The sequence below is a fragment of the Pogoniulus pusillus genome, chromosome 5, assembly GCF_015220805.1.
Source record: "Pogoniulus pusillus isolate bPogPus1 chromosome 5, bPogPus1.pri, whole genome shotgun sequence".
NCBI lineage: Eukaryota > Metazoa > Chordata > Aves > Piciformes > Lybiidae > Pogoniulus > Pogoniulus pusillus.
Window position 1 is genome coordinate 40,044,770 of NC_087268.1, and position 13,118 is coordinate 40,057,887.

Genomic DNA, 13,118 nt, shown 5'->3' on the forward strand with positions numbered 1-13,118 from the left:
TGCCACTTTAAAGGCATTACTGATCTCCCTCACAGTATCAGAGCTACTACTCCAATTTCCTTTCATTGACAAATATGACAGAGATAAAACAGCAGTCTTAACACTAACCTGAAGAGGTGGTTTATGTGCTACAACTTAAGAACTGAAAATATAGTACTAGAGTCACAGCCAGAAGACGACACTGTGACATTGGTTCTGCACTTTGGGCACAACAACCCTAAGCAGCACTACAGGCTGGGGACTGAGTGGCTGGAAAGCAGCCAGGAGGAAAGGAACCTGGGGGTGCTGGTAGATAGTAGGCTGAAGATGAGCCAGCAGTGTGCCCAGGTGGCCAAGAGAGCCAATGGCATCCTGGCCTGCATCAGGAACAGTGTGGCCAGTAGGACAAAGGAAGTTATTCTTCCCCTGTACTCAGCACTGGTCAGGCCACACCTTGAGTACTGTGGCCCCTCAATTCAAGAGAGATGTTGAGGTGCTGGAAGGTGTCCAGAGAAGGGCAACAAAGCTGGTGAGGGGCCTGGAACACAAAGCCTATGAGGAGAGGCTGAGGGAGCTGGGGGTGTGCAGCCTGGAGAAGAGGAGGCTCAGGGGGGACCTCATTGCTGTCTACAACTACCTGAAGGGAGGCTGTAGCCAGGTGGGGGCTGGCCTCTTCTGCCAGGCAACCAGCAATAGAACAAGGGGACACAGTCTCAAGTTGTGCCAGGGTAGGTCTAGGCTGGATGTTAGGAGGAAGTTCTTCCCAGAGAGAGTGATTGGCATTGGAATGGGCTGCCCAGGGAGGTGGTGGAGTCACCATCCCTGGAGGTGTTCAAGAAAAGCCTGGATGAGGCACTTAGTGCCATGGTTTAGTTGACTGGATAGGGCTGGGTGCTAGGTTGGACTGGATGATCTTGGAGGTCTCTTCCAACTTGGTTGATTCTATGATTCTGTGTTTCCTTTGTTAGGACTGCTCCTCTGAGATGCCAGGCTGATGCACACAGTACCAACAATGAACATAGGCAGGTAATAAAAAAACAGTCTCAAGATGATAAAAACCAGATGTTTGGTCTGTGAGTAGAAATTCACCAAATAACCTTTTGTCAACTTCATCAATTCCTGACAAGGACTTACATTCACATCAGGCCTTAGTTTAATAAGAAAACGTTTCCTCTTGAAGCTCAGCTTTCGAACCTTAGCCCAGTTGAAGGCATTGATCTTGGTATGACCCTACAGAGAAAAAAAAGAAAACAGCAGAGTTTAAGCATTCCAGATCTGAATGGAGAAATCTAAACTACTAAAAAAGCTTGCAATAAATTAATAATCTGTTCACTTTGCTTGAGATTACAGACCGTCCCTTGAGGTCTTCAAGAAAAGACTGGATGAGGCACTTAGTGCCATGGTCTAGTTGACTGGATAGGGCTGGGTGCTAGGTTGGACTGGATGAGCTTGGAGGTCTCTTCCAACCTGGTTGTTTCTATGATTCTATGATTTCTCATCACTCATCTGATAATGCAAACAATGAGCATCTGGTGCTGTGACTAAGGGCAGGGAGTTCCACCTAAACTCTTGCATATTAACAGGACTAGGTGCGTTGAGTTGAACTGAAGGTATCTGACCCAGTGTCACCGCACAAAACAGAGTGGTCCAGCTTTCGCCTGGATGATGCTATTTTGTTCCACTATACAGACCCAGATCTTCAGTGGACAAAGCTGATCTCTCAGAGTTGCCACCTCCTCTTTCCAATGGAGAATGCAGAGAATCCAGACACATAACCTGTCACCTCACCTTGATGGGGTCATTTCCTTCCTCTCTGTCTGCTTAACTGGGAAAAAAAATCATCCACCAACTGAAAGTTTTGTATTGGAAGCACAAAATATTGGGATGATTATGACCTTTCATAGGGAAAAAGAGAAGAAACCTAAATAAATTACTTGCCTCTGAACAGTAAGAATATGCTTTCCACAAAAATAAAGCAACCAGAAGCAAACAGCAACCCTGAGAAAAACCATCCTCAAAATACAACTCCGAATTGCTGCATCTTTAGCCTCTCCTCCCTTTCTAGAGGTCCCTAGAAAAGACTCTACAAGTCTTACTCTTAACCTGTGTTAGAAAGTACTGAAATGATTCATTACAGCAATTTGTTCAGTAAAGACTTTAGTACAAACAGAACTTTTGGAGAGCTACTACAGGATTTTTAAATGCAGAAACCTATGCTGATTTGGGCACCAGCACCACACAGATGTGGGAGTAGTGACAGCATAATGATCTCTGCTAAGCCAGCCTGCTGTCAAAGAATGACATAATCTCCCTTAGAATAGTCAGCAGCACTGGCACCAATTTCTGAATAGATGGCAGGCTTTAAAATAAGTCTGAGTACTGTTTGTGAGCAAATCTTCATTTTCCTTGAGGTCATTCTAATGAGGTCTTTGTAATTCACTTCCTATCATTTATATCCAAAACCAAAAACATGACCTTAAGGCTGTTGCAACTATGAAGTGCTTGAAGCAGAAAAGAGGCAAGAAACAGAAGATACTTTGGATCTGTCCTGTATTTGTCAGAAAAGGTTAATTATTCTGCCCCACCCCTAGCCCCCGACAAGAAGCTGGGACAGACCACAGTGAATACAGGCAGCAGTACCAAACACTGGGGTATTCAATACCATGCTGACATCATGCCTGCTATATATGAGGAGGGTCTGCCAGAGCAGGGGCAAGTTTTGGAGCAGGCAGCAGCAGCATGGCACTAAAGGTAGGATCAGGTAGGCTGGGCCATGAAGGTCAGGACTGGATTTGGTATTGCCCACTTTTATACCCTTTCATTAGTGTTCTCATTAGTCTGGATTATTTTTTCTCTCTTTGTGCTGTTCTATTAAACTCTCCTTATCTCAATTCAAGGGGTTTTGCTTTTTTCTCCTGATTTTCCTTCCCATCCCATCACCATATGGGGAGAGCAGTTGTGTGAGCAGCTGCATTGGGCTTAGCTGCTGTCAGAGCCTAAAACCACAGCAGGGGCTTTTAAGGAAAGAAGTAAGATTCATGCTTTCAGCAAATATAGAGTTGCCAAGGCTGGTCATAAAATTGTAAAAACTCTGACAAATCAATGCTACAGAGAGCTTACACTGACTACCTACATCCTTCCCTATGTACTTCAGTTGTCTGGACTTCAGCAAAGCCTTTGACACTGTCTGCCACAAAAAGTTCCTAGCCAAGCTGGCAGCTCAAGGTTTGAACAGATTCACTCTGTGATGGATCAAGAAGTGGCTGGATGGCAGAGCCCAGAGAGTGGTGGTGAATGGTGCCACATCCAGTTGGCAGCTGTCACTAGTGGTGTTCCCCAAGGATCAGTGCTGGGCCCAGTCCTGTTCAATATCTTTATTGATGATCTGGACGAGGGCATTGAGTCCAGCATCAGTAAGTTTGCAGATGAAACCAAGCTAGGAGCAGGTGTTGATCTGTTGGAAGGTAGGAGAGCCCTGCAGAGGGACCTGGACAGGCTGGATGGGTGGGCAGAGGCCAATGGGATGAGATTTAACAAGGCCAAGTGCAGGGATCTGCACTTTGGCCACGACAACCCCAAGTAGCGCTACAGGCTGGGGACTGAGTGGCTGAAGAGCAGCCAGGAGGAAAGGCACCTGGGGGTGCTGGTAGATAGTAGCTGAAGATGAGGCAGCAGTGTGCCCAGGTGGCCAAGAGAGCCAATGGCATCCTGGCCTGCATCAGGAACAGTGTGGCCAGCAGGACAAGGGAGGTTATTCTGCCCCTGTACTCAGCACTGGTCAGGCCACACCTTGAGTGCTGTGTCCAGTTCTGGGCCCCTCAATTCAAGAGAGATGTTGAGGTGCTGGAACGTGTCCAGAGAAGGGCAACAAAGCTGGTGAGGGGCCTGGAGCACAGCCCTATGAGGAGAGGCTGAGGGAGCTGGGGTTGTTTAGCCTGGAGAAGGGGAGGCTCAGGGGGGGAGGAGGCTCAGGGCAGACCTCATTGCTGTCTACAACTGCCTGAAGGGAGGCTGTAGCCAGGTTGGGGTTGGCCTCTTCTCCCAGGCAGCCAGCAATAGAACAAGGGGACACAGTCTCAAGTTGTGCTGGGGGAGGTCTAGGCTGGATGTTAGGAGGAAGTTCTTCACAGAGAGAGTGATTGGCATTGGAATGGGCTGCCCAGGGAGGAGGTGGAGGCACCGTCCCTTGAGGTCTTCAAGAAAAGCCTGGATGAGGCACTTAGTGCCATGGTCTAGTTGACTGGATAGGGCTGGGTGCTAGGTTGGACTGGATGATGTTGGAGGTCTCTTCCAACCTGGTTGATTCTATGATTCTATTGTTTTATTTGTCTCTGCCTCATAATCATGTAGAATGCACTATGCCTGCAAGACCTACCTGCTCCTATATGCAGGAGGTATCAACATGATCATCTTGCAAATTGTGGCCTTTTGATCACTTTGCATCTTGAATAGCATATTGTGGCTGCAGATTAAGTTCTACCCTGTGCATGTAACTAAGGTAAGAGTCCCTAGAAGTGAAGGGCCAAATGTTGCTATAAAAGCAGTTCTTAAACAGTCATTGTTACAAAACATCTCAAAGTTCCCGAGTTTCTCCAACTGAAGTCTTTTAGACACACGTTATGGGTTTAAGACTGGATGTCTTAAGAACCATAAAGAAGTCTTGCAGGGATTAGATAGGCCAGAAGGCAGATAATGGAAAATGTAATATTTTGTTATTTTGTCCCATAGTTCCTGCATCTCCCCTTTATAAACAGACATTTGTCTATTCTGCCCTTTTTTACTCCCTCTCCCTACTCCCAGCTGGACCTTATCTCTTGTGGAGAGGTTTGTGGCCTGGCTCAGCCTTGGCAGAGCTAACTTTTGCTGTGTCATTTGGACCTGGGTAGAGAGATATGGTGGGCAAGGGGGCATTGAGGCCTGGTTGTGGTGGGAGGCTTTGGCCTAATGAGATTGTGGAAAAGTCCAGGCTGGAGAACTGGACTGAGGCTGAATATGAATCTTGTGTATTTTGCATGGGTTTGTACTGGTTTATGTAGCTGTGAAAAGCATTTCCATTTAAATTTCCAATTCTTTCCAACCCTGTGTGGAGTGTTTCCTTTTACTCCTTTGGGGAAGGGTAAGAGATTATCTCTCCACTCCCTAAACCCAAGACAACATGGCTGAGGTTCTTAATTCTTATTGCTCTAAGAAGTTACCGCTCCTCTTTCTAAAGTACAGAGTCCTGTCCTGAGTGTCTCTAACCTGAAACACCAGAATGCCTGTGTTGGCCACAGCCAGGTTGATTTTTGTCCCTTCCCTGTCCTTGGCTGGATGCAAGCGTATTCCATACATCTCTAGTCGACGCGCAACCTCCAAAAGCTGGAAGTCAGACTCTGCTGGTGTCTGTCCCCTGGAAAAATAAGACAGAGAAGACACACCAATTTGTCACACTTTTGAATACAGACCAAGTGGTCCTGTGGAGAACAAAGAGACCTTTCTTCATAGAGACTGAAACTTGCCAGACATAGAGCATCTGTATGCTTTTCCTATGTCCCCAGAGTTACACCAGTTCAAACAACTTTACCTCAGTCTAAATGAATATCAAAGAAATCACAGGTTTTACAGTCTATTAGAAACTTTGATTACTCCAATTCTGAGATACTTGACGTAGTTAGGTTTTGCACCACTAACTTAACAGAATTCACTAACTTTGTATTTTCCATTGGAAAACCATGCTGGTTTTCTAAAAAAAAAAACCCACCATAAATAGAAGCATGCAAGGATGTTGTTCTTTCTAAAAGTGGGTGCAATGCCAAAACAAAGTAAAACAGAAGACATGAAAGCCTTAATATAAATGCTGGGAACTTATAAGCAATAATTCATCATGACACAATTATGCAAAAGTCTTGATTATTACTGCTATAGAATTCCCTGACGCTCATATTTAACTCAGTGTAGCTCAAAAGAAAACTGCTCAAGTCTTGAAGTGTTCTTGACAGCAACCCCCCCCACACACACATCTTTTTATGCCTTATTCATAGTTCTTTTAACCACCTTCTTAATAGGATTTTTTTTCTCCAAGCCTCAGCTTACCAATTTGCACCATCTCAAATCCCACTCTCAGAAATCCCTAATTCTGCAAGCACTTTCTGCTTTTCCTAAAACTATCATTGAACACCTTCTTTACTCATCTCTAAGTACAACATTCAATGTCCTTGATTTCAAAAAGACTGCTGTTAGAAGTGCCTGACTAATCAGTTATCATTTGCAATCATACTTGCATGCACAAAATCAGCAGTGAAGCATTTTGTGTGAAATGAGACTGTAAAAGAATGGCATGCTTGAATGAGTATCAAAATCAATTGCTCTTTAAACACTTTGTTAGAATGAGGAGAGGCTGAGGGACCTGGGGCTTTTTAGTCTAGAGAAAAAAAGACTTAGAGGGGATTTGATAAATGTTTCTAAGTATCTGAAGGCTGGTCAGGAGTGGGGGGAACAGGCTCTTTTCACTTGCTCCCTGTGATAGGACAAGGAGCAATGGGTGTAAGTTGCAGCACAAGAGGTTCCACCTCAACACAAGGGGGAACTTCTTTACTACAAGGGCCACTGAGCATTGGAACAGGCTCCCCAGAGAGTCTGTGGAGTCTCCTTCTCTGGAGACTTTCAAGGCCTGTCTGGATGTGTTCCTCTGTGATCTGTGTTAGATAGCATTGTCCTGCTTTGGCAGGGAGGCTGGACTCGATGATCTCTTTGGGTCCCTTCCAATCCCTAACATCCTACGATCCCATAATGATAGGAGAAAGGCAGGAGTACCTTCAGGAGATTCATAAGCTAGAACACTTTTGAGAAACTCTGAAGTCCAAATCTCTTTTGTACTTATTCTCTAGGATCTATTTACAGTTAGAATTGCTCTGAAGGGAAAGAAGGCCAATGGCAAGAACAAAGAAGTCTTACATGTGGTTACGGTGAAACTCCATTATTTTGTCTTCTAGTGCGTCCTGTTGAGGTATATATTTGTTCTTCGCTAAGTGTTCACGATCTATGGTCTCATCAAAATCTCCAATCTCAGCTAGGAAGAATTTTAAGAGAAGTCTATTAAAACATTATATTACATCTTAATTATTTGGGTAATCCAAAAGCTGCAAACAGATGGGAAGAAAGCAGAGAAGCTAACAGTCTCTTGCAAGCTGTATCGTGGTTTTATGATTCCCAGTATGTTATCTTCCACATGTTCCTCTCTTCTCTTAATATATGGTATGAGAGAAGTCCAAGGATTCCTCCCTTCACCACAACCATGTAAGTAGCTGTTAGATGTCAACTAAAGAAATGAAACCACCCCAGTGCTGCCTTGTCTTGTGTGTGGGACAAGAGTCAGGGATAACGGGGAGGACAGCAATAATTCAGCAGAACTCATCCCTGTCTCGTATCTTGGTTTTCAAGTGCCTTTCCCTGGAGCAGCTATGCACAAGCTTCTTTCTCAGGCCCATGTACCATGCTGCAAGCTTTGGGGCAAAATCTGAAGAATAGTTTTGTTTGCTTACTTGAACTCAGGCACATATTCCATCACATGGCATTACAAAACATTTGTGGTCCTCTAGTTTTGCAGCAGTTTGAGACACATTCTGTTTCCCTCCTCCTCAAAGTGGCTCCCATCTGCTGCAGTTATTCAGTACTGTGTGTACAAGAGTATGTCACACCCACCTTCCATTCTGCAGCCCATTCAGTAAGATTTCTGTTTCTTTTTTGGCACGGGGGGTTGGGATGGTGGGGGGGGATGGAGCAGGCAGTCTGTGTGTGGGTGCCAGATTACTATCTTGTTGCCTGCTATTCTTGGAATGCCTCTGAAAAATCTTGCCATTAGCTTTTTCACTGAATAGCATAGCAGCTTCTGCCAGCAAACCTGCTGGAATTATAGCAACATCACTACAACAAAGGCTGCTCCCTTAGTGACATCAGTGAAATTAAAATGCAGCTCCCTCAAATTAAATCCAGGTTTCAGTCAGGCATGTTGTTGTGCAGCTGACCTAGGATATTGCCAACCCAAGCTTGGCTCCTTGTTTCATCCTTACTTCTGTTCTGCCCATGTAAATGAACCTTTAATCCAGTTCTGTCCAAAATAAGCTAATACAGAAAAATGAGAAAGGCTTCAGATAATGCTTAAAACACTGCAGGTGATTTCTGACAAAAAGTTTGCCTGAGATCAGATGTACCTGCAAATGTGGAGGGGGAGTAACAAGCCTTTCCTAGGCAGGGAAGGTGAGAAATAAAGCCTCTACGAATGACAGAGCAGTAAGTAGCTTTTCAACTCAAACTGCCTGCAGCCACACAATGACTTTTAAACTCTGGAGGTTAGAGGCTTCTTTAAGGAAGCCATACGACCACCTAAGTTTACAGCATCTCAAATAGTATATGGGCTTTGATCTTTTAAAATGCAGGTGTTACACTCTGTGTCTTTGTATACAGGTCAATTTAAACCACCTTCTGCAGGGTCTTCTTTGGAGCCAAGACTAAAGATTCTTATTTCATCTTTACATGATTTGTCAACTGCAAACCCATTATCAAAATTGTCCTGGCTTGCAAATTACTTTTGAATTTGACCTTGTATTCAGTAGCTTTTACTTTTCTCCTTAGCCCTTCTTTTCCACCTTAAAAACCTTTCTAAGCAGTGCTCCCTCTCAATGGGGAATTATATTTTTAATATTATCAGCCTCATATACAACTCTTCTTGCAAATATTCTTATGAGTTTTAGCCAAAGACTGTTTTCCACTGATGCCCCCTGCTCTTTTACCTTGCAAGTGCATTACACCATGCTATATTGTCTGCATTAAAGCTCCTGATAATCTAATGTTTTTCATTTCAGCTCCTTTCCTTTAATCAGTCCATCTTCACGCTTCATACACTCACTTTACTGCATCATTCACGGTATCAAAGTGTCCCCTCACTTCTAACACTTTCTGCAGTGCTTCTAAGGTATTTTAAAATACACTGTTTCAAATAGGAATTTCAGTCTGTAATATACATGCTAATTTAACAGGAATGTATTTGCTGTCATATTATCATTTAATATAAATAGGAGTCTATAACAGTGACATATAAGGGCCTCTTGGAATCACATATCCTGTATGGAAACTGCTCATAGGCACAGCATTGATAAGACTTACAATATCTAACCTCCTGCATTCTCAATCTTTCACTACTCCACTATTCAGTAGATATCACTACTCTTATCAGCTGCCTAGTTTTATTTTTGCTGCAGACAAATACATCACATATTCTTTTTTGCTACTGAATACTATGCTAGAGAGGAAACAAATACAGAAGACAGCCTTGGAGGTAAGACATAGCCATAGATTTTTACCAGAGACAATGCTCATAGAAAAATGTTCATGAGACAAGATACTCAAAGAGTTCAAGATACTGAAATAAATGAGACAGTTACAAACTTTTAGCAGAGGTTTTCAGCAAACACTCTTACACAATAGAAGGGAGAGGAGAAAAATCATAAACTGCAAAGAAAAGGTCCAGCTAGCAGTCAGGAGATGATGAGCAGAAGCATAACTGCAGGTGCATCACGAGGCACAACATACTTCTGACCAAAATGACAGTTCAGATTCTGTGAATACTGTCACAGTTCTGTGAGATGAATCTCTCACATCTCTCCTTTGGACACAATGGAAACCTCATGTTTTTCAGTAAAGAGCTCTCTTACTCTAACCATAAGAACCATACTGCTTCCTAAAATTCCCCCTTCAGAATAATTCTCTACCTCAAGCTCGCAGGCGAAGGGGACAAAGAATTAGAAAGATTTCAAATGCAACTGAGGAAAAGTATTTATTGTAATACAGTGCAATGCAGCAGCATAAGAGCCAGGGTAGTGACTCGACAGTTTTGCATACTTTGAAATGAATGCTTCTTGTTGGCCTGCATAGGTGTGTCAGGGTGAATGAATGGCCAGGTGCATAACAGAGGAATTGTGAAAAAAACACACAATTACATTTGACTATGGACAGAATGGAAAGGGACAGCTTGTAAAGGTCAAAAGACATCCTGTACTTTATCCTCTTGTGCTGCTGCTTTAGGAAAACAAGCTAGCAGTAGCACTCAGAGCCAGCGCAGACACCAGAGCTGTTGATGGCTTAGTGAAGAACTAATGAGTAATAAGAGATGAGTAACATATGAAATGGGTTCTAAATAGAAATCCTAAGGAAAACAACACATATAAAGTATAAGAGCTCAAAGAAAGGATGATCATGAAGCAATGTCTCAAATTAAAAGGGATGTGTGCATTATGGTGTCCTCTCCCCAACATCCTATTTTGGTGCATGCAACATTTAGGAGGAAAACTCACCCTGCTAGAAGGCAGAGTACTCAGTTTTCTCCCAAATGATCAAGACTTTGTTTTTCCCCCTGAGATGAAGGTAAGTTAGAACTAGTAGTTGGCATGCTGGACACTAACAGGAAAACTTAAAAGATACAAAAAGCTCACTAGCCAAAATCTTTTCCACTTAATTTTTCTTAAGTCTGTAAAGTACTTGGCTTTAAAATGGTATGAGGAATTTCACAGAGGCTGTTATACAGCTTCTTGCTGCTACTCAGTCACACAGGGCCACGATAACAATGGCAAGTAGATACCCATGCAATACCTGCCTTTTCAACAGCAATTCATCAGAAACAACACTAATGCTCAGACCATAACGAAGGATCATTAGACTTAGCTATTAATCACTAAAGAGCTTCTGAATGTCTTTGTTGACTGCAATTTCCCTACAAGAGAGCTTTAGTGGAAACATGCAATCCTGAATTGTACAGTGACCATTCAAAACAATGGTCTACTATAATCATTATGCATGCTACTAAGTGAGCTTTTCCTAGTGTTATTCCTCCATGAATACCCACAAAGTCTTGAAATGGAAAACATATGCTACCTTTCAAGTGACCTGGAAGCTAAAAGAAGCTTTAATGTGATGAACAAAGCTAATGTGTGATTCTATTGAACAGTCTTATTGCACATACTTTGCAATTAAAAAAGAAAAAGGGTTTACAACATGTTGTTGGTTTTTTTTTCACTTCCCTATCAGTTTTCCCTATCAGTATAGTGATTTAGTGTGACATTCTAACCATGTTTATTTACTACATTCTCTGGATAGGGCTGGGTGCTAGGTTGGACTGGATGATCTTGGAGGCCTCTTCCAACCTGTTTGATTCTATGATTCTATGATAGCATCTAGTTCTCCTCATGGGATGTGAATGCTCTGCTGACACAATACAATGCAGAAATTCTGATGAATTCAACTTGTTTGCCACTGCCTGCAAAGTTTGCTTTTAAAAATAATATTAGTAAGACTATCAAATGCTTTAAAAATGGAAATCTGGTGCCCTGGAGCTCTTCTTTATTTGAAAGACTGTTACTTGCATTTGAATGCTATTATACAGGAATAAATTATCCATATGGCTTAAACCAGTCCCTGGGGCAGCTACTGCAACATAAGCAGAAAAGTATGTCCACCCAGTCATCTTGTTTATTCTCCTGGAAAGCAGAAAAAAGGTAACTTACACTGTACTATGTGTGAGATTAAGAGAGCAGTGCTGGTATCATTACACGTTAGCCTTCCCTGTGCCAGGTCCTGCTTCACTTGCAATGCAAATAAGTACCTGAAAAACAAAAGTGAACAAAGAGTTACACAACAGAGGAGGGGCAAGTACTTCAATGCCGGCTCTGGTTTTGACTACATGTTCTTTTCACTTTCAGAATCTAAAGAAGTGATCTGAATTTCCTAATTTTAAATGCCAAATAAAACCGAATAGATACTGTATTACAGCCATTAGAGTCTTACATGGTGGCTGCTTTGCAGAACCAAGATATCTTTCTTTTTCTCTCTCCTTCCCTCCCTTGGAACTAGAGCAATGAGATATGACAGTGGAAGTAAATGTGACAGCTATTAAGTGCTCAGCAACTGCACAGTAAGAAGCACTAGATAATGGAGCTGCTTGTAGCTATAAAGAAATGCCAGATAAAACAGTGATTTAGAGTTATCACTTAATTCTTGTAGAATACAAGGAGAGCTCTAAACTTCCACCTTGGCACTGACCTGGAAACATGGACCAAAATCTTGATCAAACAAGTCTAACTAGCTTTGATGCTTTTGTGGCTCCATTAACTGCATTGTCTGTGCACCAGACATTTTTAATGCTGCTTCCAAGCCACCTCAGCCATATAAGGGAATTCTGCATCAATAGTTTAAGTGCATAGCATAATTCTACACCAACACAAGGCCCCAAGGCTCTCAGGGGTCCACAAGGGAAACAATGCTGTTCAATACCTTCCTGGATGGCATGGACAGTGAGATCAAGTGCAACCTCATCAAGCTTGCTAATGACACCAACTTAAGTAGTGCAGCCAACACACCTGAGTGACAGGAAGCCATGCAGAGGGATTTTGACATGTCAGAGAAGTAGGTGCATGTAAACCTTGTGAGATTCAACAAGGTCATGTGCGATGTCCTACACTGGATTGAGGTAATCCCCAGTATCATAACAGTCTGGGGGATGATCTAATTGAGAGCAGCCCTGTGAAAGACACCTTTGGGGTACTGATGGATGAAAAGCTGGACATGAGTTGGCAGTGGGTACTCACAGCCCTGAATGTATCCTGGGCTGCATCAAAATAAGAATGACTAGCAGGTCAAGGGAGGTGATTCTTCCCCTCCTCTCTTTGCTCTGGTGAGACATCACCTGGAGTACTGCATCAAGCTCTAGAGTCCTCAGCAGAAGAATGACATGAATCTGATTGAGCTGGTCCCAGGAGGCTACAAAAAGTGTTCAGAGGGCTAGAACAGTTCTCCTATGAAGAAAGGCTGAGAGAGTTGGAGTTATCAGCCTGGAGAAGACAAAGCTCTGGAGAGACCTTGTTGTGGCCTTTCAGTACTTAACGAGGGCCTATGAGGAAGATGGGGACAATCTTTTTAGCAAGGTCTGCTGCAAAGTATAAGGGTTAATGGTTTTAAGCTAAAAGAGGGTAGATTTAGACAAGATACAAGGAAGCATTTTTTATGCTGAGTGTAGCGAGACACTGACCCAGGTTGCCCAGAGAGGTGGTAGAAGTCCCATTTCTGGAAACTCAAGTTTAGGTTGGACAGGGCTCTGAGTAACTTCGTCTAGT

The 13,118-nt window shown here is 43.0% G+C and overlaps 1 protein-coding gene across 6 annotated transcripts in view; it reads right to left on the minus strand.

Annotated features, from left to right (window-relative positions):
• FARP1 (FERM, ARH/RhoGEF and pleckstrin domain protein 1) overlaps positions 1-13,118 on the minus strand; it is a 257,460-nt gene that overhangs the window by 59,730 nt on the left and 184,612 nt on the right. For all 6 annotated transcript variants that reach the window (XM_064143856.1, XM_064143858.1, XM_064143857.1 and 3 more), the window contains 4 exons: positions 11,514-11,611; positions 6,913-7,027; positions 5,221-5,368; positions 1,114-1,209 (listed from right to left, as the gene is read on the minus strand). In XM_064143856.1, the coding sequence (XP_063999926.1) occupies positions 1,114-1,209; positions 5,221-5,368; positions 6,913-7,027; positions 11,514-11,611 (457 nt within the window). The remainder of the gene's footprint in view (positions 1-1,113; positions 1,210-5,220; positions 5,369-6,912; positions 7,028-11,513; positions 11,612-13,118) is intronic.